At 48.1% G+C, this 22,873-nt stretch overlaps 1 protein-coding gene and 1 long non-coding RNA gene across 56 annotated transcripts in view; one reads left to right on the forward strand and one right to left on the reverse strand.

Annotated features, from left to right (window-relative positions):
* Window positions 1-22,873, forward strand: part of LOC122386587 — a 162,178-nt gene that overhangs the window by 56,337 nt on the left and 82,968 nt on the right. For all 6 annotated transcript variants that reach the window (XR_006257408.1, XR_006257404.1, XR_006257410.1 and 3 more), the window contains exon 4: window positions 6,436-6,524. This is a non-coding gene — a long non-coding RNA (uncharacterized LOC122386587). The remainder of the gene's footprint in view (window positions 1-6,435; window positions 6,525-22,873) is intronic.
* Window positions 1-22,873, reverse strand: part of LOC122386338 (twitchin-like) — a 133,114-nt gene that overhangs the window by 55,558 nt on the left and 54,683 nt on the right. For 46 of the 50 annotated variants that reach the window (XR_006257385.1, XM_043375453.1, XM_043375653.1 and 43 more), the window contains 39 exons: window positions 21,920-22,067; window positions 21,036-21,100; window positions 20,705-20,876; window positions 20,250-20,389; window positions 16,425-16,550; window positions 16,094-16,238; window positions 15,746-15,885; window positions 15,327-15,471; window positions 14,985-15,129; window positions 14,659-14,783; window positions 14,213-14,351; window positions 13,807-13,979; window positions 13,283-13,324; window positions 12,760-12,966; window positions 12,079-12,219; window positions 11,713-11,877; window positions 10,909-10,941; window positions 10,433-10,557; window positions 9,923-10,100; window positions 9,499-9,649; window positions 9,178-9,314; window positions 8,754-8,917; window positions 8,481-8,622; window positions 7,999-8,022; window positions 7,504-7,652; window positions 6,330-6,480; window positions 5,769-5,923; window positions 5,411-5,540; window positions 5,024-5,164; window positions 4,652-4,822; window positions 4,240-4,400; window positions 3,885-4,026; window positions 3,513-3,640; window positions 3,228-3,378; window positions 2,923-3,063; window positions 1,687-1,851; window positions 1,294-1,460; window positions 1,027-1,162; window positions 525-806 (listed from right to left, as the gene is read on the reverse strand). Coding sequence is in view for 49 of the 50 variants with exons in the window: in XM_043375453.1 (XP_043231388.1) it covers window positions 525-806; window positions 1,027-1,162; window positions 1,294-1,460; window positions 1,687-1,851; window positions 2,923-3,063; window positions 3,228-3,378; window positions 3,513-3,640; window positions 3,885-4,026; window positions 4,240-4,400; window positions 4,652-4,822; window positions 5,024-5,164; window positions 5,411-5,540; window positions 5,769-5,923; window positions 6,330-6,480; window positions 7,504-7,652; window positions 7,999-8,022; window positions 8,481-8,622; window positions 8,754-8,917; window positions 9,178-9,314; window positions 9,499-9,649; window positions 9,923-10,100; window positions 10,433-10,557; window positions 10,909-10,941; window positions 11,713-11,877; window positions 12,079-12,219; window positions 12,760-12,966; window positions 13,283-13,324; window positions 13,807-13,979; window positions 14,213-14,351; window positions 14,659-14,783; window positions 14,985-15,129; window positions 15,327-15,471; window positions 15,746-15,885; window positions 16,094-16,238; window positions 16,425-16,550; window positions 20,250-20,389; window positions 20,705-20,876; window positions 21,036-21,100; window positions 21,920-22,067 (5,542 nt within the window). In the remaining variant the exon portion in view is untranslated. The remainder of the gene's footprint in view (window positions 1-524; window positions 807-1,026; window positions 1,163-1,293; window positions 1,461-1,686; window positions 1,852-2,922; window positions 3,064-3,227; window positions 3,379-3,512; window positions 3,641-3,884; window positions 4,027-4,239; window positions 4,401-4,651; window positions 4,823-5,023; window positions 5,165-5,410; window positions 5,541-5,768; window positions 5,924-6,329; window positions 6,481-7,503; window positions 7,653-7,998; window positions 8,023-8,480; window positions 8,623-8,753; window positions 8,918-9,177; window positions 9,315-9,498; window positions 9,650-9,922; window positions 10,101-10,432; window positions 10,558-10,908; window positions 10,942-11,712; window positions 11,878-12,078; window positions 12,220-12,759; window positions 12,967-13,282; window positions 13,325-13,806; window positions 13,980-14,212; window positions 14,352-14,658; window positions 14,784-14,984; window positions 15,130-15,326; window positions 15,472-15,745; window positions 15,886-16,093; window positions 16,239-16,424; window positions 16,551-20,249; window positions 20,390-20,704; window positions 20,877-21,035; window positions 21,101-21,919; window positions 22,068-22,873) is intronic. The other 4 variants (XM_043375591.1, XM_043375503.1, XM_043375485.1 and 1 more) reach the window with 3 other exon arrangements.

Below are 22,873 nucleotides of genomic sequence, written 5' to 3' on the forward strand. Positions count from 1 at the left end.
CATACTCTACATAACCACTCATTCTCATGAAACTGATCTCCGTTGGTTGCCCAGCAACAAGCCTCGCTTAGCTGGGCAAAACAACGGAGATTCAGTAAATGACCCAGCTTGAACACTGACCAGCAGATTTGTATATAATACCCCTGAATGCATGATTCCCTTCATCTGAATCCTTCTAACACTGCTCCTGTGTGGATGTATGAACGAATGTGTACTCCTGGGAATTAGAAACTAGTCACTAACTGTTTTCAGTTATGACTACTATGCCTTCTCTTACACCTTTATACTAACAGCATGATAATGTGTCTCGTTTTTTGCTTCCTTGAGTTTGTTTCATTTCCTAGCTGGGAGTGCCGCGACAATTGTCTTCATTATTTTCCTGGTGGTGTTAACGTAAGGTTCTGTGTGTCGTTGGGATAGAGGGAGGGGGCACTCCTGGTCACCTGATAATGGGTGGCGGTGTAGAAAAAAAAAAAAAAAAAAAAAAAAATCATATCACATGTCAGCCAAGTCGAAGCTCTCACCGAGGATGGTGATGTCAATCTCGGCCTCGTCCGAGCCGGAGTCGTTGACGGCCCGGATGACGTACTTCCCGGACTGCTTGCGCGACGTGTCTGTGATCTGCAGGCGCGTGTTGTAGTCCTCGTTCTCTATCCGATGGTGGGCGTCCGTGCCCAGCTCCTGGCCGGCCACCGTCCAGGTGATCTTCGGCGGCGGCTCGCCCCGCACGTCAATGTCCAGTCGGACGATCTGGCCGGCGCGCACCGTCACCGGCTTGCACTTCTCGCGGTTGATCCACGGCTTCACTGCAACGATGGAGACGGGGACGATTATTAAGACTTACTACTGCCAGCCCTCTGAGATGCATATTTATTTGACCACATAGCTGTAATCCTTTCAATGAAATGTTAACGTCAGTGACTTAAAAAACTAGATATATGGGAAGTCATAGTCATATTCACGGCATATAACACAATATTCCCGCACTATTCGGTCGCCTCTGGTACCGCTGAAGCATTCACTCACGGTATCTGGCCTTGCAGAGGTGCTGGCCGGTGGAGTCGCTCGGCTCCGAGGGACCGGCCTTGTTCACCGCCTTGACGCGGAACTGATAGATTTTGCCCTCCGTCAAGTCCGGCACCTTAGCCTCCGTGCTGGGGCCCTGAAAACACGTTACTTTGTTAGCAAGGAAGGACACGTTATTTCGTTAGCAAGCAAGCTTCTGCCTAGATCTTAACGATATTTTTTGAAACTTTTTAGACAACTCCCTCATTGAAGTTCGTCATTGCCCACCTTGGTCTCGAGGCAGGGCTCCCAGGAGCTGCCGAAGCGCTCCTTCTTCTCGATGATGTAGCCGGTGATGGGCGCGCCGTTGTCGCTCTTGGGACGCTCCCACTTGAGGCTAACGCTCGTCTCGTCCCAGTCTACGATCTCCGGCGTGCCGGGCTTGGTCGGAACGTCTGACCGGGGTGAACAGAGAGACGTGAGGTAATTGTCACGGAAATGCCAACCAAGTTGAGACGTCTTTAGGTATTTAAAAGAGACACACCTTTGGTTCTGTTGAGGCTGGATAAAATCAATTCTTCAAAATTATTTAATCTGTTTCAATATTTTTACAGAATAATACGAGACGCGATGGAAGCATGAATCTCAAAGTAAGAAGCACGGAAGGCGTATTCCGCTTACCGTAGGGGTTTTTGGCTAGTGTTGCGTGATCCGTCTCGAGCGGCTCGGACTCTCCCTCGTCGTTGATGGCCTTGACCCGGAACTGGTACTCCTTGCCCTCGACCAGTCCGCCGATGTTGGCCTCTGTGTCGTTCGGACCCACTTTCTCCACCGGCACCCAGCGACCTGTCCAAGGAAATCGGCGTGTCATGACCGAGGAAACTCAACGGGAAAGTATCGCAATGTATAACCAATTGTGATTTTCCCGAAAAAAAATGAGATGGTCCACAACCACCACGCGCCATGCTACTAGTTAACCCTATTAGTGGCAGGGGGGGGGGGTTGTTTTTATCCACCCCTCAGGTTTTTCGGGAATATCTCCGAAACCGCTGAAGCTACGATGCTGAAATTTTCTGACTTTTCCTAAAACTAAATTGGGCACATTCCCTGAAAATTTCAAGTTCATAACTTTACCAGGGGCGGCTCCAGGGCACTGGGAATTGGGGGGTCCTATTCGTGAAGCGAGTCATTTGGGCGAAGATCACGATGCTGATGTATTATAACTGTATGCACCAGTTTTACGAACAGTGAATATGTGATAACATATACAAAGTTATTGTGCATCCTCTTTTGACACGTTTTTGCTATAATAGGCGGATCCAGGCGTCCAAAAAGGAGGGTTATGTTTTACCTCCCAACATAGGTGCCCTGACACCGCCTATGCATGACCAATACAATTGTAGTCGTTCTCTCATAAGAAAATTGTAACATAACAAGACCATTACCACCCTTTTTAGAAACAGTACCAACAAAAACCTTATTTACTATACTTTTTGTGTACCCCCAATCTCAATGATCTGTATCCGCCTATGATTTTTGAAAATGCATATTTTTAGGATTCATGTGAACTCCTGGTTCATTCTCTATCGATCGGCAAAAGTTGGGTTAAGATTGGTTCAGAAACCTGGCCGTGATAAACAGTCTAAAATGTATCTGCAATTTGCCTTTTTGCCCCCCTCTACCCCCCTATTGACATTTTCTTAATTTTTATTTTTTAGAAATGTAGATCACGTTGAGCGAAATCGAATGCCGTTTAAATTTTGAAAATCGGCCCGTTAGATCTCGAGATATCAAGGGGGGGTCGTAAACAGCCCCCCCCCCTGCCACTAATAGGGGTAGCCAGGAGCCTGCCACTAATAGGGTTAAAGTTGTTGCCGGTCATCATACTCATGTGACTGAAAACGTCAGTGCACTTACCGGTCGAGGTGTCCAGTTTCTCGATGGCGTATCCCTGGATGGGGGTGCCGCCATCGTCCTCGGGCTTCTTCCACTTGAGCTTGCAGCCCTTGGCAGTGACGTCCGACACCTCCAGGGGACCCTTGGGCCGCGACGGAGCCGCTGCGAAGACCAGGGAGTCAGACGAAGGTCGAAATTCGCGAGATTTATGGTTGCAGCGTGGCTGAATAAGCTTAACCCTTAGGTTTTAAAGAGGTTTAACCGTTACTAATCAAAGATAAATGGATTCATATTTCCATGAAAACCATTCTGAGCTGGACACTTACCAAGAACGACAATCTCGACCTCGGCCTCGTCTTTGCCGTGCATGTTCTCCGCCACGATCTTGTAGATGCCGGTGTTCTTCCGCAGGCTGTCCTTGAGGGTGAACTTGGTGTTGTAGTCCACGTTCACGATCGTTATGTTCGGCTCGGCAACCTGAGAAGAAAGGAAATTCAGTTTTGTGAGCGTTTTAAGAATCCCTGATTGTTAACAGTGTCTTCGAACCAATCATTTTCTGCCAGCAGTCAGCATTATTTCAGTGTTTTTTTTTTGTGGCTAGAAAGGCTTACCTCTTCGTCCTTGAAGTACCACTTGACTTTGGGTGCCGGCTCGCCCTTTATGTCGACGTCGAACGCCACCTGCTTCGTTGCCCGGGTCTTGGTCATCTTCAGGTTGGTACGGTCGATGCGAGGTCCCACTGCGAAGATAAAAGCGCTGTTAGTTGATGGGAGCTCTTATAATCATATATGATGCTAAACATTCATTCACGGGGACAACCGAATGATTGGTTGGGATCCAGGGAACGATAGCATTAAGGAAACGAAGGTGGTCCGCAGGGCTTCATTTAGGTTAAGTACTATCAAAGACTCGCCAAGAGTTACTTTAGTGACTAAGGTAGCACTGTAGTGTGAGAAAGCGATGCGCTATTGTATCCCACGTACGTTTCCTGTGTTTGGCCATGTGCCAGTCGGTGGCCTCGGACGGCTCGCTGGGTCCGGCCTTGTTGACGGCCTTGACGCGGAACTGGTACTCCTGGCGCTCCACCAGGTCCTCCACCTTCATCGTCAGCTCGTCGCCCGGAGTCTGGAGGCACGCAGGAGACATGGCGTCAAAGACAGCGTCAAAACAAGTGGCCTTACAGGAACAGTGACAGTGATATAACGATAGCGCCTGATATTGCTTGACATGGCTTGCGAACAAATGAATCTTGTTTCAACTCTTTTCTGTTAAGTCATACAGCGAATATAACGAAACCGGTAGAGGGTAACTGCTCAAGCTGCGGTGTTGACCACTTACCTCTCCGACCTTCTCCCAGTCTCCGGTCTTCTTGTTCCGCTTCTCGACAATGTACTTTTCGATCTTAGCGCCGTTGTCGCTCTTGGGAGCCCGCCACTTGAGGTCGACCGACTTGTTATCGTAGTCGGTGATCTCCGGCTTGCCAGGCGGGTCCGGGATATCTGCGGAGGATGAGATGAGGTTACCATGGGATGACTCAATCCACTAGCAGTTTTTCTAATTCTGACACGAATTGATGCCTTGCGATGTCGTATAAGGGTGTTTAACCCTTGGACAATAGATGTAAACGAATGTAATTAAGTTGTCTGGGAGATATTAGCAATGCACAGCATCGCTGATTTATTTTAACGAAGAATTTCAGTTCTGGAAAGTGAGGGACACCTGCCAGGAACGCACAGTTCTCAGTTCTCACCGTAGGGATTCTTGGCCTTGATGGCGCCCTCGGTCTCTAGGGGCTCCGAGTCTCCCTCGTCGTTGACGGCCACCACGCGGAACTTGTAGTCCTGGCCGGGGGTCAGGTCGCTGACGTGGAACTGCGGGTGCTCCTTGTCGCCCGGGCACCGGCCGGCCCGCACCCAGCGACCTGCGGGCACGGAGAGAGGCTGTCAGCGTCTGGGATAACTGTATTCGGTGCCACAAATGTGAGCTGAAAATGGTGATGATCCAGTCATAGGATGTCTTTTTAGAGGTCCGCTTTTTCTCAGGCTCAACATTTATTTGTTAAACGAATTTACTGATATCAATGAGACGAAGTGGCAAGATGCTCTCAAGATGTATTACTGACCTGTGTCCATGTCCATCTTTTCGATGACGTACTCCTTGATGGGCATGCCGCCGTCGTCGTCGGGTTTCTTCCACTTGAGGATCGCGCCCTTGTCGTACACGTCCTCCACCACCAGCGGACCGTTCGGACGGGTCGGCTTTCCTGCGGGGAACAGAACAAAGGATTAGCTCTGTGGCTGTGTTACGGTCTTCTGACGTGTTGATGGTTTCTGTCGCAAACACTCCTTTACTGAGGCGCTCATACGCGATGTCGTTAACGGTAATCTCTGGGACACTGCTAGTTTTATGATACCGTTCATGCCGTCTGTTGATGACCTTGCATGATATCACATTCCAAATGATATGAAAGCAGCTCTGATGCATCCGACATATTGTCGTTGCTACGTACCGAGTACGACCAGCTCGCACTGGGCCTCGTCTTTTCCGTTCCTGTTCTCGGCCTTCAGCGTGTAGATGCCCGAGTCCTTCCTGGTGGCCTTCTCGATGCTAAAGTCCGTGTGGTAGTCCACGTTCTCGATCTGAAGGTGACGATAGCGGGTGAAGTCACAATGCGTGAGAGGGTAGAATGACGAACAGTGGAAGATAGCAGTGCAAATATTTTTTTTCTCGAAAGTTCTTGAAGTTAAAAACAGCTTAATTTTTACATCAGACTTTATCAATCGAGCAGTATCATCTCTCCATGTAAAGCTCGAGCCCAGCACCCAATGTCTGTGTATCAGTCTGTCTTGCTGTACCCGGCGCCTCACCTTGATGTTCTCGGTGTTCTGGAGGGGCACGTTGTCGCGCCAGGACCAGGTGAGCTCTGGCGGCGGCTCGCCTCGCACGTCCACCGAGTACTTGTGCGAGCGGCCCACCTTGATGGTGATCATTACCATGTTGGTCCGGTCGATACGCGGCTTCACTGCGATGGAAAGAAACGGGAAATGGATAAAGTGACAGTGGACGGTGAACAGTCCACTTCCTTAACCCCACGCTGATTTCAGAAATGCGATTGTGGAATATTGATCGGTGACGAACTAACGATTGCCGGCAGTGTGTGTGTGCGTGTGTGAGTGTGCGTGTTTATATTTTACTTTGACCTCAGCCGTCATTGGGTTTTGTCTGTTGCTGACAATGCCTAATAAACAATAAACAATACAAGAATTACATGGGGATTTCACTAAAAAATTGTCATAGGTACAACATCGATTACAATTTAATTGATCATGTAACATCTGTTTGAGTTTGAATTACGCCCGAGTAGCTGTAACACTCGGCTGCTAATGTAAGACATGTTGGGTTTTCTACCGGATGTAGTAGCTACTCACGATTTCTGTGTTTACAGATGTGGTTGTCGGTGGGCTCGGAGGCCAGCGAGGGGCCGGCCTTGTTGACCGCGCGCACTCGGAACTGATACGTCATGTTCTCCTTCAGGTTCTCCACCTCCGTCTCGCAGTTATCGTCAGGAGTCTTCTTCACCTGAGTGGCGAGAGATGGGACGAACGTCAGGTGGAGCTCCACCAGTGAGTAACGAGGTAGTATGCCAGTGCTTCAAGCTTCACTTCAGCGCAATAATGTATCATATCGCATCACGACCAATAAATACACATTCATGCAATTTTACCATTTGCCGTCGTTTTATACTTCAGTTTTATACCGCAAACTATTATATCATTAGTAGAAAAGTATGTATAAATAACCTTATGCTCATTCTGTTGCACTTTTTTGTTGAAATTGAAAGAGACACCCAGAGACACCCAAAGACACCCATCATGTACAATCACATCATCGTCATTCAAAATCTCCATTGAAAGAGTGTGTAAAGACGTCGCTGATTTAAAAATATCCGAATCAGTGGAAATAAGGAACCAAAAACCATGTTTGAACACCCAAACTTCATCCTGGCCACTTCTGCAGCGTCCATCGTACACCCCCACATAACTATATTGTACATATCCACAAATTGATTGTGACAACTACTGTCTGATTGTGCCGTTGATTTAGGCTGCGCCAAACAATGTGATGATTCATGCAGATTCTATGTTGTTATTTTGTATATTGTATATTGATCTTGTGTGTTGTATATTGTACATGTATCGTAGATATCATGGACGGCGCATCGTTATTTCGAGAGCCATGTATATATGAAATTATTCTCTCATCAAGGAGCTGATTGAAGCGCTGCACGATTTATTGATTGATGGAATCGAATTTTGTTTGTTTGTGTCGACAATTGTTTCTGTACATTCTGAAGATGGCGCAAGCCGAAATATATCAATGATTTTGTTTAATTATTCAATTTCAACAAAAAAGTGCAAAGAATGAGCATAAGGTTATTTATACATACTTTTCTACTTATGATGATGCTCAAAGATGCCATTGCTCGCCTACAACAACTTGAACAAGATATTATATCATTGCACACTTTTAGTTTTGGCGTGCATGCAAACAGCCACATCAGCCGCCTCTCATCGCCTCCCGCCACCGCCTTCACTGTCTCACCTCGCTCCAGTCGGAGAACTTGTCCTTCATCTCGATGACATAGTGGGTGATGGGCCGGCCGCCGTCACTCTCCGGTTTCGTCCACTTGAGCTTCACCATCGTGTTGTCGTAGTCGTCAATCACCGGCTTCCCGGGCTTCCCGGGCTCGCCTGAGAAAGTCAGTATTTTTGTTACGGTTCAAATGCACTATGCCCCAGTCACATTACGCTCTTCGTGCTCATACTGAAATTTTAACGAACTCTGTGTATTTCATTAGATCGCTGCTATTCCAAACTGGTCTCTGTTCAGTCAAGTCCAGCTCTTTTGCAAACATAGAGTTCGATTGCATTTCTAAACGTCAAAGTAACGTTGATTATTTGAAGTGACGATATGTTAAAAAAAATCGTGGATTGCTGATGCCATCTTATTGAACAAAATATGTGTCGCGCCTTTTCACGACGTGTACGCAATGTCAAAACATTCAGACAGAATATAAAACAGTTCAAAGGTGCCTACCTCCTTCGGTGGTGTCGGGCTCGTCTGCAAAAATTGAGCACGGATTTTGGGTGAGTAATTTAGGAGGAAATCAATGAAGGCACGGTGATACCAGTCGAACAGAAAATAAAAGGGCAAAAGAAATTAACACAAATAAGGGCAACGAAAAATGTAGGAAGAAAAACGAGTACGTACAACAACAAAAATATCATAAAGTCAGTGAGGGTTAGTCACAAAAGTACAATGATCAGGAGAAACATGTGATGAACGTGCACTACAAAATAATGTGGGCTATGCAATATTGTATGGAAACTGAAAACGATCATATTTACAAGTAGGAAAAATGTAGCGGATACCTATGTAAAACTTCAAGAGTAAGTTGATCAGCACAGAGACACATGGAAACAAAAGAAAGAAAAAATGTTGGAAAACTTTAAAATGGGACCATGTGTTAGCGTTTTCACACCAGCATTCCATCACCACCTCGGCGGTGGTCCGCTTACCGTAGGGGTTCTTGGCCTCGATGGCCTCGTCAGTCTCGAGCGGCTCCGACTCGCCCTCCTTGTTGACGGCCCGCACGCGGAACTTGTACTTCTTCTTAGGCGTCAGACCCTCGATGGTGGCCTCGGTCTTGTCCGGGTCCACCTGCAGGGGAAACGTGTCAAATAAATCATCAATTTATTGGATTTATTTTCGTGATGCTTGCTTGGTGTGGCGAGGTGACGTTCAAGAGTCGCCATTTGTTTATGAGTATGTGTACTGACAGTGAGCTTTACCTCGCCTGCCGGGACCCAGCGGCCCGAGTCCATGTCCATCTTCTCGAGGACGTATCCCTTGAGGTCCTGGCCGCCGTTGTCCTTGGGCTTCTTCCATTTGACGGTGGCCTTGGTCTCCCTGACCTCAGTGACCTCCAGCGGACCTTCGGGACGCGACGGCTTGCCTGCGAAACGGGAGGGAGAGGTCAGCCACCACAGTTGAATCAATGATTCCCACTGTCCGTTGTGGGCGTGGAATATCTTTACTGTGTAGGACAGACTGTGGATATTTGAAGGCAAATGCGAACAACACGGAACAGAAAATGTCAAAGACAATTCTCCAGTGGACATAATGACATGCCCAGTCAAAGTGTTAGTACTCAACACGGTTTCTCCAGTAACTGCGTCTGTCCGCCCCCCCCCCCCCCCCCTCCTCCGAACTTACCGAGCACGACGACGTCGGCCTCTCCCTCGCAGGATCCGGAGGTATTGGTAAGCACCAGCCGGTACTTGGCCGTGTCGGGCCGCTCGCAGCGCCGAACGGTGATCACCGTGTTCTTCTCGTACTTGTCGATCGTGATCCTGCCGTCAGACGGGGTGATGTCAGGAGGTGGTGGGTAGGTTGAGGTTGGGGTACCCTGCATACCTACTTCCGTGGCTGTCCCAATGTGATTGTTGTTTGACATGTGTCGTATATTACACACCTGTTTTTTTTTTTGTCACGCGACAATCCATGTATCGGTTTATTTTGATAGAAAAGCCTTACCTGTCGCCATCTGGGACGATCTCCTCCCCGTTCTTCAGCCACTTGACCTCGGGCTCGGGCTCGCCGCCGTACCGAATGTCCAGCGTGATCGTCTGGTTCTTCTTGATGACGATGTTCTTGAACTCGTCCTTGTTGATGATGTACGGCTTAACTGAAACGTCGGAGGTTATATCAACTGTAAAACGGCATAGTAATGTTGTTTCGAGACGTAGACATTTGTAGGCAAAACATGGCTTAACTTCCGTTTTCGGCTGTTCAGCAGATCATTTAGTGCTCTATTGGATAAATGTCCGACGCATCCAAGGAGTGCGTACTTGATCAATAGCGCACTCATACAAAACGAGCTATGAAACATTACAACTGAATCCATAGTCTCTCGAACTCCCACAGCCTTATCTGGAGCTGAAGCCATCTCCCTCCTCACCGAAGCGGCTCTTGGCGATGATGGGTTTGGTGGGGTCGGACGGCTCGCCCTTGCCGCCCTTGTTGACTGCCCGCACGCGGAACTCGTACGACTTGCCCTCGGTGAGGCCGTCGATGGTGCCCGACTCCACATCGCCCGAGATGAACTTGCCCTCCACCCAGTCGGAGCCGAACTTCTCCTGAAACGGGCCAGGAAGACGAGCGTCACTATCTGCGTGACACCAATTTGGTACATGGTTAGGGACCGGTTAGTAGGGTGCCGTGCAACAGTCAGTTGGGACCCATTTTGCACGTGAGCACGTGCAGGGTGCCGCTTCCAGATCTCGAGAACGGCTGGGCCGATTGTGCTCAAATTTGGCACATCGCTGGAGACCGGTTAGTAGGGTGCCGTGCACAAGTCAGCTGGAGGTACCCCCTCGTTAATATTGTGACGCGTATCAATGCAATTCACCAAACTTGTACTCGGTGACGAAAACACTGACTGCCCCCTGATGACGTCATCGCCACTGACCTTGTACTCGATGACGTATCCGGTGATGGGCGCGCCGCCGTCGTTCTCCGGTTTGGTCCACTTGAGGTCGGCGTGGTCCTTGTCCCAGTCGGTGAGCTCCACGTTACCCGGCTTGCCGGGCTCGTCTGTGCCACATACCGGTGTCAGAACGCGTACCCAGCCCGCCTGTGCCACATACCGGTGTCAGAACATGTACCCAGACCGTCTGTGCCACATTAGCTGTGTCCGAACATGCACTCGGTGAGAACGAGCCGAAAACATGTTCTTGGCTATCTTTCATGCAAACTTTACGATTAAAATCGGTCACACAATTATTAACTTGATTATAAACCATACACTGTCCAAATGCAGCACTGAAAGCTATCTGTTCCATTCCGCACTGTTTTCGTTCATAATTGTAATGCAAGTGTTATACAATGCATGTATGTTACGGTCTATCCGATGCAAAAGGGACATGCAATATTTGTTGCTCGTACCTTTGGATGTGCCATCTGTAGATGTCTCTGCGTCTGTGAATATGTCACATGCGTTTTGAAGAGAAAGACATGCTATAAGCACTTCGTGTCGGTTGATAGACGAAACAGAAATAAAATAGCACGTACAGAAACAAACGGAACGTAAAAGAAATCGAACAATCACAGCATTGGAAGTGCTTGGTTAGGAAAGCAAAGTAATGAACTTATGTAAAGAAAATGAAACAGAATAAATGAAAGATTGCTGCAGCTTTCTAGAAAAATAATTAAAAGCATGTCATGAAAACTGTAAGCGAAGGCTCTTAACTAGCATGCACATTCCATGCAATGGTTTGAACGGTGACAACTGAATGTTTGGCCAATCGTTATAATGCTGTGCTGTTTCGCCTCGACTAATTTTTTGTCTCTACAACCGTCACTCGACTTTTGCTACGCCAACCTCGGTACTTGATTATCAGCCCACATAGCATTAGGCTCTGGGCTAAAAACATACTTGACACATTAAAAGCTATTGGGTGCGGAGCGCCACACCAAGAATTGCTATGTTTGAGGTATTTACAATAAAAGGGTGTCTTTCATCTACGCAATTATTGGAAATATGGCTGCCAAATAACCTCAGTATGCTGTTTAATATTTCTATGGTGTTAGGTCGATTGTAATAATAGGTAACTACCAGGACCTCTTGTTAGCCGAGCGCATGCAAAAGCAATGAATGAGCATCATGCAGTCACGCGAGGGATCCGGCCCACTCTGAACTAGTCCACCGTGCCGCCACGGTCTGTCGATGGGGGGCAGTCGCCGACTCACCCCAGGGGTCCTTGGCCAGGATCTCGCCCCTGGCGATGCCCGGCTCCGACTCGCCCTGCCGGTTGATGGCCTTGACGCGGAACTTGTACCGCTTCTTGAGCACCAGGTCCTCGCACTTGAAGGTGAGCTCGTCTGCCGACGTCTCGCCCACCGTGTCCCAGCCGCCTGGAGACAGAATGGAGGCAGAATGGAGGTAACGAAGATGAACATGATGAACTGTAGAGTTCAAGCTTCAATATTGAAGATTCAGTTTATGAACTTCGTTACATGACTGTAGAGTCATCCTCTGAGCCAGCGTCTGTCAGTAACGACTCCTGAACACCTTTCCATGGCTGTATTTTTTACAAAGAGTTAAAACAAGCTAACCCTTTTTGCTGAGGTCCTGTCGCTCGATGACGTATTTTATTATCTCGTCCCCTCCGTCACTCTGCGGCTTCTTCCAGGAGACGACGCAGGACTTGGCGAAGATGTCGGTCACCTCGACATCCTCCGGCTCCTTCGGCACGCCTAAAACATCCCACAAACCCAGCCACCATTAGTTGCTGAGCATGGCTCGTTTATTTTCATGAAGTTGCGTTTTAGTGGATATGCGAGGCTTGCATCTGGTTTCCGTTTTTTACGTTTTATAGTGTCCGTTTTTTTAAGAAGAAGAAGAAGATGAAAGGAGAGTTAAATATCATATTCCTAGGGGAAAATTGTGTTTCCACTGATCATTTTTCTTTATTTATTGCTGCTTCAAAATTAGTTCGTCGTCGTCTTCTGTCCCCTGAAAAGAACTAGAACATTTGTAAGGCATGGTGTTCATGCTCATTGCTTCAGCACCGCTCAAAATGAACAGCTGAAGAGTCAGGTAATGATACTATTGATCAGTTAAGCCAAGATAAAAAATGCCTTATTCTCACATAAGATAACTAAACGTAGGTATGCTGGCTACTCAGTTGCAAAAACGCAAGGGAGTCGGACTCGGGGAACACATTCAGAAGTCAGAATAGCCGTTTTTCTTATTTCAAAGGCTTAATTATAGTTCGTTGTTTTATGACCAATCACCTTGCATGTTGATCTGAACGGTCAACGAGTCCTCTCCGCGGTTATTGGAGAGTTTGATCTCGTACTCCCCGCTCTGGTCACTGTTGGGGTGGCGGATCTTGTAGATGACCACCTTCTCTTTGACGGTGATCTCCACATCCTTCTGGGTCAGCGCCTGACCCTGGTAGAACAGTTTGCCGACTACGTCCGACTGACGTTTGCCAGAGACTGCAAACGGCGCGTGTTAGATGGGCACTGGCTACAGTCTACAGAGGAGCGAACACATAGAGACTGATGTCGGCTACACATTGAACATGCAGCGACTATTGTCTGTGAAACTTAAGACAATGTAGATGAGAGAAACTACGGACGGAGTGGCTGATCTTCGATGTTTGACCTTTGCAAGAATGGAAACTTAACGGGATTGATTTGTGTCATGAATGCTGTAAAATATGATTTTATCCGAGTAACTTTGTAATTATCAACATTAAATAATTGTAAATAAAAGTAAAAGGGATAATGAATGAGAGAGGCAAATACTTACCCTTGTACGGAACTTCGAATGTCAGTGGCTTGAAGACCGGGCCTTGAAAAGGAGAATGCGTTTGTAAACTATACGTTCATATTCCTATAATTAATTGCATGATGCTGAGAACGTGCCCACTGCCCACTGTCCGGGCAACAACCATTTTGTTGTTATTGTTACACATTAAAACATAGTTAATGGTAAGTAATCGTGAACAGTCAGCCAAGTTGACGTCACCAGAACTGTGTCTTCTCTCTACCGAATGCCTGAAGTACACCGTTCAGGAAGTCTAAACACATAGTTAGATACACAGATATTGTCATCGATCTATACGCATAACATCGATGTCCTCTGTTTTACACACCGTGTGCCTACACATGTGTCGCCGATTTCTACTGTAAGAGATACACACATCACACACAGATGTACAAATATAACAGCTAATACATCTACGGAGGATACACGAGTACCCCTCACATATGTACGGATATACGATACCCATCTGATCTGCGGCTGAGGTGCCGGCCGGTGACCCATCTCACCTGTGACGGGCCCCTCGAACTTGATCTTGGGCTTGGACTCGCCCTTGTGAACGGTGAGGTGGCCCTGCGTCTCGACCTTGTCAGACTTGCAGATGTAGTCGCCCTCGTCGCTCAGCTGGGCGTTTTTGATGATGAGCTGATGTTTGCCGCCGCCCAGGTTCTTTATTTCGTATCTGGAGTATAAATCGCGCGTATCAATACCACATTCTACTCTTTGAACTATTGATGAGCAAACCCAATGCGTCTAGGAAATGAATCGCTACAATCAATCTTGGTGTTTCCAATTCTAACGGTAACGCCAATTCTGCGTTCTTCAATTCAATGCCCCAAAACCTAATTCGCTCGCACACAAAATCCCAGAAGACCTCAGTGCAGGGGCCAGCTTTTACTGCGCCTATTTGCTGACCTGTCCGAGGGCTCGAGCAGCTTGTCACCGAAGAACCACTCGCACGGCGCCGTGTGGTCGACCAGCTCGATCTCCAGCACAATGTCCTCGCGCTCGGTGCCCTCCTCGTCACCCAGCTTCTTCAGGAACTTGTTCAGCACTGCAAGCGCACGGGCAGGTCAGCACCCAGGTCATACATCACATATCTCAGCAGTTCGTGAAGTGATGTTGAAGCTTTTGGGGAAGACAAAATATTTTTAGTATTCATGGCCATATTTGTCGACAATTTTCGTTACGATGTGGTTTGATAACCTTTGTTCTTCACAACATTCTCATCCTTGAGAAAAGTTACAGCGAAAGTTTCGAGGAAATTTGCATGGAGACCTTGTATAAGGCTGACATTAATGATGGATAGCCTCATAGCTTGCATTTTGCAATCGCCATAAGAGAGTGTAAGAGCTACCCACCTTCGACGTGCATGTTGCCGGTGGTGGTATCGGCGTTCGTTTTGGCCGTGTAGTCGCCGGCCATCGACATCTTCACCGGCTTGATGATCAGCTGGTGCTTCTTCCCGTCACTGACGATCTTGATGCTGTGGAAAGCATGGTGGTATCAGTCTGCACCGTAAGTATGATGAATTATGCCATGGTTATCAATTATATCTTGTCTTGCAAAGTTTTGTAGTTAAAACTATTTCACCACGGACATTCTGAAATGATTTCCGTTCGTGCGGTGCTAACACCATCACATTTCCAAGACACCAATCGGCCACGTCACGAGGCCGACGACGTACTGTTTTCCGTCGGGCACGATCTCCTCGTCGCCGCGGAACCACTTGATCTCGGAGCACGGGTAATCGGTGTGCACCTCCATCACCATCTTGCCCTTCTCCACGGCCTCCATCGACTTCAGCTTGCGCGTGAACCGGATCGGACGGTCTGGGGACAACCGAGTGTCAGAAAGATTGCTATTTCACATGCTAGCAGGTTGCAAGCGAAAATGGGTTTGCAATCATTAGTTTTCTTAGCCGTTTTAATTTGGCTAAAAAGTGTTATTAAAGGAGTAAGTTGACGTTTGAACATGCTATTGCAGTCGCTCTCCGACTCCACGTGTAACCCGTTTTCATTGCACCTACCGATGAGGGTGACCTTGGTGTGCGTCTTGTCCTTCTGCTTGAACAGCCGGCAGCTCCAGTCGCCGGCGTCCTCCTTGGCGCCCTCCTTGATGGTCAGCCGGCAGTTGCCCATCATGTCCTTGCTGATGCTGTACTTCTCGTTGTCCTGCAGAGCAGACAAAGACGGCTTTAATGTTACAGGGTCGTGACTGAGAGCTTCGCCTGATGCAGTGACATAACTTTGATCTTCTCAGTCACATGCTTTTAGTTGTTACTTCACGCTGCTCTTTTTCTTATTCCAATACACTTGAATGTGAAACTGATTAACATTTATTGACATGAGCTAACGGATTTCGTTAATGAAAGGTCAAAGCACGATAACCGCTTTGTTATTTTATTTACGGAGTCAAAGCAGAAGCGAGCGGCCTTGGTGTCCTTACCTCGATCTGCTCCTCGCCCTTGTACCAGTGCACGATGGCCTTGTGGGAGTTGACCTGGCACTCGAGTACCACTTCCTCGGTGAAGAAGCCGTCCGTGTGCTTCGGCAGGTTCTTCACGAACTTGAAGTTGGGGTCCGGCTCTGCAAACAACCCGAAAACGGAACAGTTCGTCATCAGTGCTTGCATAGTGTAAGGATTATCTCTTGATAAGAACAGTCTTTGTGGAAATTTACACGATTTTTGTAACACCGAGGGATGCTTTACCCTGAACCCTCATAATTCTGCTCAGCTCCATGTTGGCAATGCCTACAGCTCCCGCGGCGCCTGTCCCCGGTTCACCCGACTCACGTTCGACGAGGAGGAAGGCGGTGGACTGCACGCCGCCCAGGTCGATGGTGTATTTTCCCGAGTCGTCCACCTTGGGCTTGTCGATGATCAGAGAGTACGTGTTGCCTTCTGTCTTGAACTGGAACTTGTTGCCCGGGAAAATCTCCTGGAATGGAGAGAAATGGAGGACAATAAAAAGGGTCGGCAGTGGCCTATTCAAATGGATGTTAATTCCGCAACTATCAACGAAAGCTAAAAGCGATCAAATCGTTATCGTTCAAAATACAATTTATTTCGAAAAGAAATTCTAGTAATTAAGAATAATTCTGCTCGAGGTTGTCGCACATCTTACGTCTCTCTTGAAGAGCCACTTGGGCTTCATCTTGCTTTTGGAGAAGACGCACTCGAAGGTGGCCACCTTGTCCTTGCCTTCCTTGACAGTGAGATCCACCAACGGCTTCATGAAGGACTCGGACTTCTGCACACACGAGTTCCAATAAATCATGTCAGACGCGGTCCGGGCTGCAGCGGCCCACTCACCGTGAAAAGGCGACGCCAGGGAGCGCCCAGAGGAGCGTTGAGAAGAATCAGAAGAGCTGAAAACGAGAGGGCGACAAAAGACGTCCGCCGGCCAGCCAGGATGACCTGGGTCTGCCGGAGGCGGTGACCAAAGACGGCACAGTCGCGTGTGCCGACAGACAGACAGAGAAGGGACAGTCGAACGAAGGCAGAATGGACAGTCGACGGAAGGCAGAAGGGACAGCCGACAGAAGCTAAAAGGGACAGTCGACAGAAGAGGTGAGAACAAACAGGCGACACAGATATGAAAGACAAGGATAGAGACGAGAAGACAAAATTGTTTTGTGTATGCAACTACGTATGTATCTTTCTAAGTATCTAAAATCAAGAGCTAGTTTTAGGTCAGAGTACGTTACATTAATTCACTTTAATTTGCACTGTTAAGTTACTGTAAAGCTAAAACAAATTTGTTTCCTGAGTTGCATAAACATTAAAAACGTTAATGTTTTTTGTAAATATATCAATCACTCATAAAATGGCTTGCTCATTTAGAGAGCAGAAAAGTGTTGCCACAGGGCAGATTAAGCAATATTTTTGTATTATTCTTTTAGGTGTTGATTCGACATTATATGCCGCGGGGTGAAATTTGTCCTCCGAGGAGATGTCTGTACACGTAACATTCAATATAATCACCTGTCTGTGTTATGAACATTTTTGCTTTGATCAAAGTGTACCTGATAATCACAATGTGTTTACATGCACATTTCCTGTTAGTCACAACACCAAGATTAGGATGTATGCAGCATGTCGATAAGAGATAAGCATTTATGCCATCATCGTTGAGCATGCGAAGTTGGCAATCTGAAGTAGACAGAAGAAATGCTTCAGTTATAAATGGTTTTTAAGTATTTACGTGTGGCATTGGGTTGAATATTATCGATATTTTATGGATTAGTGGATCGGTTATGTTTTATGTATTCTTTGGCCTACCTTTAAACAGATCCTGAAAGTGACCACGCGTAAGAGACTTTTTCGTTGAAGAATGTCTATCATTTAATGAATTGCATGGATGCCGTATTGCTTTGCAAGGAGTTTCTTTTGAGTATTCAGTGCTCATATTAAATATTTTTTTTTTTTTCAGGATAACGTTTGCATTGTGCTTATACTGTGACACCATTGCCGCATTTGTTAGGCAAATGAGTAAGCAAATGGATTTCATCTATGTATAAACCGTCAAACGTTACTCATGTAAGTGTATCAATTATTTTGGAACATAAAAACAGTTAATAAAACTATTGACATGCATTGATTCTGGATCCATGGAAATTAAAACTTAAACAAAAGCTCAAAAAGGTGTGACGATTAATCATGGTGTGATATTTCATTTTAGGCTTGCACACGAAATGTCAAAATCCAAGTGCTGATGCTTGATAAAAATATTGTCGGATAGGTGAAATTAAAATGAAATGTCATAAGTGTTACAGTTCAAATATCCAGCAAAATAACAAGCTTTCAGAAGCGATGAACAAAAAAAGTGCTAAGTGAACAAAACATAAGTACACTCGCCCTGTTATGTGTTTTGAAGCCTTAGTGAGCGAATGAGTGCGCAATCCTTATTGACTCGATCTTAATCGCCATGGCGCCTGCGATAGCAAGCAATATTGTCACAGATCTCATTCCGATTACTGATCATGTCAGACAGAGAAGGAAGTGCCTCATGGGAAAGAAATGTGTGGCGACAGGCATGCACAGAAGCTCGCGCTCGCGGCTGCGGCTGCTGAGGGACGCGACCTGCGGCTTGGGGGTGGGGCTGACGGGTCGGCTGAGCACCACGTGCTGCAGCACGGGCCAGTCGGGAATGAGCTCTGCCAGAGACTGCTTCCTGGAGGGGGTCGAGCTGCGCCGCTCGCTGCCCCCGGGCTACAACAGGACACGGCGCCCAGTCAGGTCAGCTCAGGTCACGGGGCGTGCCGGCGCCGGGCGCGCCTGACCAGGTGTTCGTGTGTGTGTGTGTGTGTGTATGTTTTTAGTGTCGTTAGGAGATTGATTAGAGTCCGTTAGACAAAACGGCGCTCCGTGGGGGAAAACGTTAGGCTCTGTTGGTGTGTGTGGGCAGGTGTGAGTTCGACTACGGGTGGTGCTGCGCCCCCCTCTGGGGTTGCGGCCGGGTCACCTCCTCCACGGCGGTCAGGGTGGGCCAGTCAGGGATCAGCTCTGCCAGCGACGGCTTCCGACGGCCATCCACCTGATGGTGGCGGAATACAGCGCGTCCACACGAGCTCGCCGATGGGACTCGGCAAAAACTAACACCTAATTCGGCTGGAAAATTTCGATACTAGCAATGCTTCTGATTTTATATGAAAGGCATTGTTGTTTGATGAAGTCTATGTTTGATTATTGAAGGCTTAAAAGATCATTGAAATGGTATCAGAACATCATATGACAGTACCTACCTTATTTGAATTATATCACATTTTTGACCCATTTATGTTTCAGCAAATCGCAAAAAAATTATATTATTTTCTAAAGTAAAATTATACTAAAATTATTTTTGACAGCACTTTATCGATTTTCCCCTTTTTTGCCATCTGGACACCTATGAATTTGTCCATTTCTCTGTCTGTTATCGCCGAGAGCTGATAGGAGAGGACGGTGGTGGGTCGGTGTGGAGGGGCGGCTGCGTCCGACCTTGGTATCGCGCGGCACCAGCTGCAGCACCGGCCAGTCGGGCACGCAGTTGGCCAGCGACAGACGCCGGCGCAGACGCGGCAGGGCCTGGGTCACACCGGGTCACGTCAGGTCACCGGGTCACCGGCGGGTCACTGGCCGCGGCCCGCGGCGGGCCGCCTCGGCTGGACCGGGGGAGAAGCGTGGGTCGGAGCGTGCCGGGACGGCTGTGTGCGGGTGGCAGGGTGTGGGAACACGCCACGGCAAACGGCTATATTGCAGGGGACTAGAGACACGGCAAGGGTGAAATAACGCGCATATTTACACAGGATAGAGCACAGAAGAATGGTGACACGGGTTGAGCCATGGTATGGCACACGAATATAAAGATATACACAATACACATGGTAGTTAGGGTACAGACGTCAACAGATGGTGTGAAGGGCGATTCCCTACACCAGACGCATTACGAAGGCATGGCGTAGTCACTGAGAGTACGACGACGTAAACATATATCTATAATACATACTACATCGGTGCCCTGAAAACGGAGCATGTTCGCAGTACACTTGGATATGTACAAAACGAATTTAATATAATACAAATGTTATCCAAATATAAATATCGAGCTTGCCTGAGTAAAACATACTTGTAAAATTACTTTTTAAGTTGGCTTGTATTTCATTGCATACTGCAACTACGTTTAGATCAGACTCAATGTGCTCAGTCGAATCTCTTAAAAGTATAACGTTAAAGTTGTGTTGTTTCATCATTTTGCAATGGAACGTTTTAAGAGGTATTATCAGAAAAACACTCAAACACCCTTTCCTGAAAAACCTAGGTTATCTTAGTTCAGCTATTTCAGCAGTACCAAATCAGCACATGTCTGATCTCTTTACCCAAATAGTCAACTCAGATTAATAACTTCGTTGGGTAACGCCATGGTAAGCGTAGCTACCGTGATCACAGAAACGCAGAGACGGATTCTTACCTTTTCCACCTTCTTGAGCTGCGGGATCTGGGGTTTGTCGACCTCCTTGAGGTCGCCCCAGTCCGGGTCGCCCTGGTCGTTGTCCCACTTGGCGTACCGCCTCTTCTTCAGCATGGCTCGGAAGTCCATGCCGGAGGCGTCTGCAGAGATACGTCATCGGAGTTAGTCAGGGTCGGCGCTGTAGCTCCAGCCATTTCAGTCATTATTACCTGCTAAAAACGTTCGGCTGCTGTGAGACTCTGTTGGCAGAACCCCGTCGTCCATTATGTATTTCCTGTTCATGACGACTCTTTTTTTGCATCGTCGCTTTAAGTAACCGTCCACGATCGTCGACGAAAAGATTATTCCGAGCACTCTAAACCCAGGCATCGTCATCTGGGATCAGCTGTTACTGTCACCATCCCACGTAAAGCGGTCTAGCTGTAAGCCGTTCGTTGTACCGCTCCGTCACTCACCGGAGACGAAGAGCTGGAACTCTGCCGAGTCCTCGCCGTGCTCGTTGGCGATGACCACCTTGTAGTAGCCCTCGTCCTGCGGCTTGGCCTTCCGGATGCAGAGCATGATGGTGTTGGTCTCGCCGGTGGTGATGAACTTGTACCGGCCGCCCTCCACCAGCTCTTGGATGCCCTGCACAGAATCAGGGCGTGGTCAATGGTCATGTATTTATTGGTGGGTGGACCGATAGAGGTAAGGTGTGTAGTTACGGGAACGCGTCATTGTTTCATCTAACTGGTATTTGTTAAAGAGCAATGACCTTTCTGTATCGTGAATATAGCATACGCTTACCTTGAAGAACTTGAAGGTCGGAGCTGGGTTGCCTTCTACCGAGAGGATGCAGAAGGCATTGGCGTCTGCAACACAGAGAGCACACGTTAGTGAACAGCACTGTGTTCCCCGCATGGCAACAGACGTGTCGTTGCGTCCATTGCAGTACTGTGACTAGCTCGAATATTTGTTTACTATCGGTCTGTGCACTCACCCTCGACCACGGTGTAGATGTCTTGGTGAACTCACCCTCGACCACGGTGTAACTGTCTTGGTGAACTCACCCTCGACCACGGTGTAGCTGTCTGTGAACTCACCCTCGACCACGGTGTATCTGTCTTGGTGAACTCACCCTCGACCACGGTGTATCTGTCTTGGTGAACTCACCCTCGACCACGGTATATCTGTCTGTTACTCACCCTCGACCACGCTGTATCTGTCTTGGTGAACTCACCCTCGACCACGGTGTAGCTGTCTTGGTGAACTCACCCTCGACCACGGTGTAACTGTCTTGGTGAACTCACCCTCGACCACGGTGTAGCTGTCTTGGTGAACTAACCCTCGACGACAATGTATCTGTCTTGGTGAACTCACCCTCGACCACGGTGTAGCTGTCTTGGTGAACTCACCCTCGACCACGGTGTATCTATCAGTGAACTCACCCTCGACCACGGTGTAGCTGTCTTGGTGAACTAACCCTCGACGACAATGTATCTGTCTTGGTGAACTAACCCTCGACGACAATGTATCTGTCTTGGTGAACTCACCCTCGACCACGGTGTAGCTGTCTTGGTGAACTCACCCTCGACCACGGTGTAGCTGTCTTGGGTAACTCACCCTCGACCACGGTGTATCTATCAGTGAACTCACCCTCGACCACGGTGTAGCTGTCTTGGTGAACTCACCCTCGACCACGGTGTAGCTGTCCTGGATGTCGACGATGGTGGGCGGGCCGGGCTCGCCGATGGCGCGCAGGGGCGTCGAAGGCTTGTTGATGAGGTCCTCCATCTCGGAGACGGACGGACGGCGGACGTCGGACGAGGGGCGACGACGCTGTGACACCCCCGGGCGGTGTCAGCGGGCGGGGGGGGGGGGGGCGGCAACGGCGGCAGCGGCAGCAATGACGACGACTTGAAAGGACGGAGTGTGTGTGTGGATCAAGGATTGAAGGATAGTTATGGAAGAGGGGCTCTTGCAGAAAGGGTGACTAGGGTCTATCCCTAGAAGGGAACTCGCGATGAGGAACACAAAGGGAGTTGTATCGCATTCAGGTGTAACTTAACATTTATACTAGTTCTCATGGGTTTATCTATTACAAGGTTGTAAAATACCGTCTTTGATCCATGTGCACATGTAGTACAAGCTATTGCTCAACTTCAAATGTATCAAAAAAATGTGAAAATGTCTACATGATTGTGAAAATGAAATGTTCTATTATTTGGAAACATGGGAGATGAACATCTGTATCGCAAAAACAAAATAGGTACTCTAACATGTTACTAAGCACATAAGTGTCACTAATGATTCGCCGTTATCGAATCACCAGCGGCGAGTGCATGCTGTAACGATGCGTCACGGATACAAAATGCTCCCAGCACGTGACGGGCGTTCCGTCCGCGGCATGCCTGCTACGCTACGACTCCACGGACCAGTACCGATCAGTCACGGAACGTGACCGGGCACACGGGCTGACACGGGGTTATCTCGGACACTCGGACATCGAACGACTGGGGGCAGCGCGGACGGGGATGTCGGACAGCCAAAACTACCGGGACCGCCGCCGCCAAACAGGAGAGCTTTCTGCTATAACTACTGCGTCTTTACGGTGGATTTAGTGGATTCTGGACAGTTACCTCATG

This window comes from Amphibalanus amphitrite, unplaced genomic scaffold (genome assembly GCF_019059575.1).
Source record: "Amphibalanus amphitrite isolate SeventyFive unplaced genomic scaffold, NRLGWU_Aamphi_draft 000016F_arrow, whole genome shotgun sequence".
In the NCBI taxonomy this organism is placed as follows: domain Eukaryota; kingdom Metazoa; phylum Arthropoda; class Thecostraca; order Balanomorpha; family Balanidae; genus Amphibalanus; species Amphibalanus amphitrite.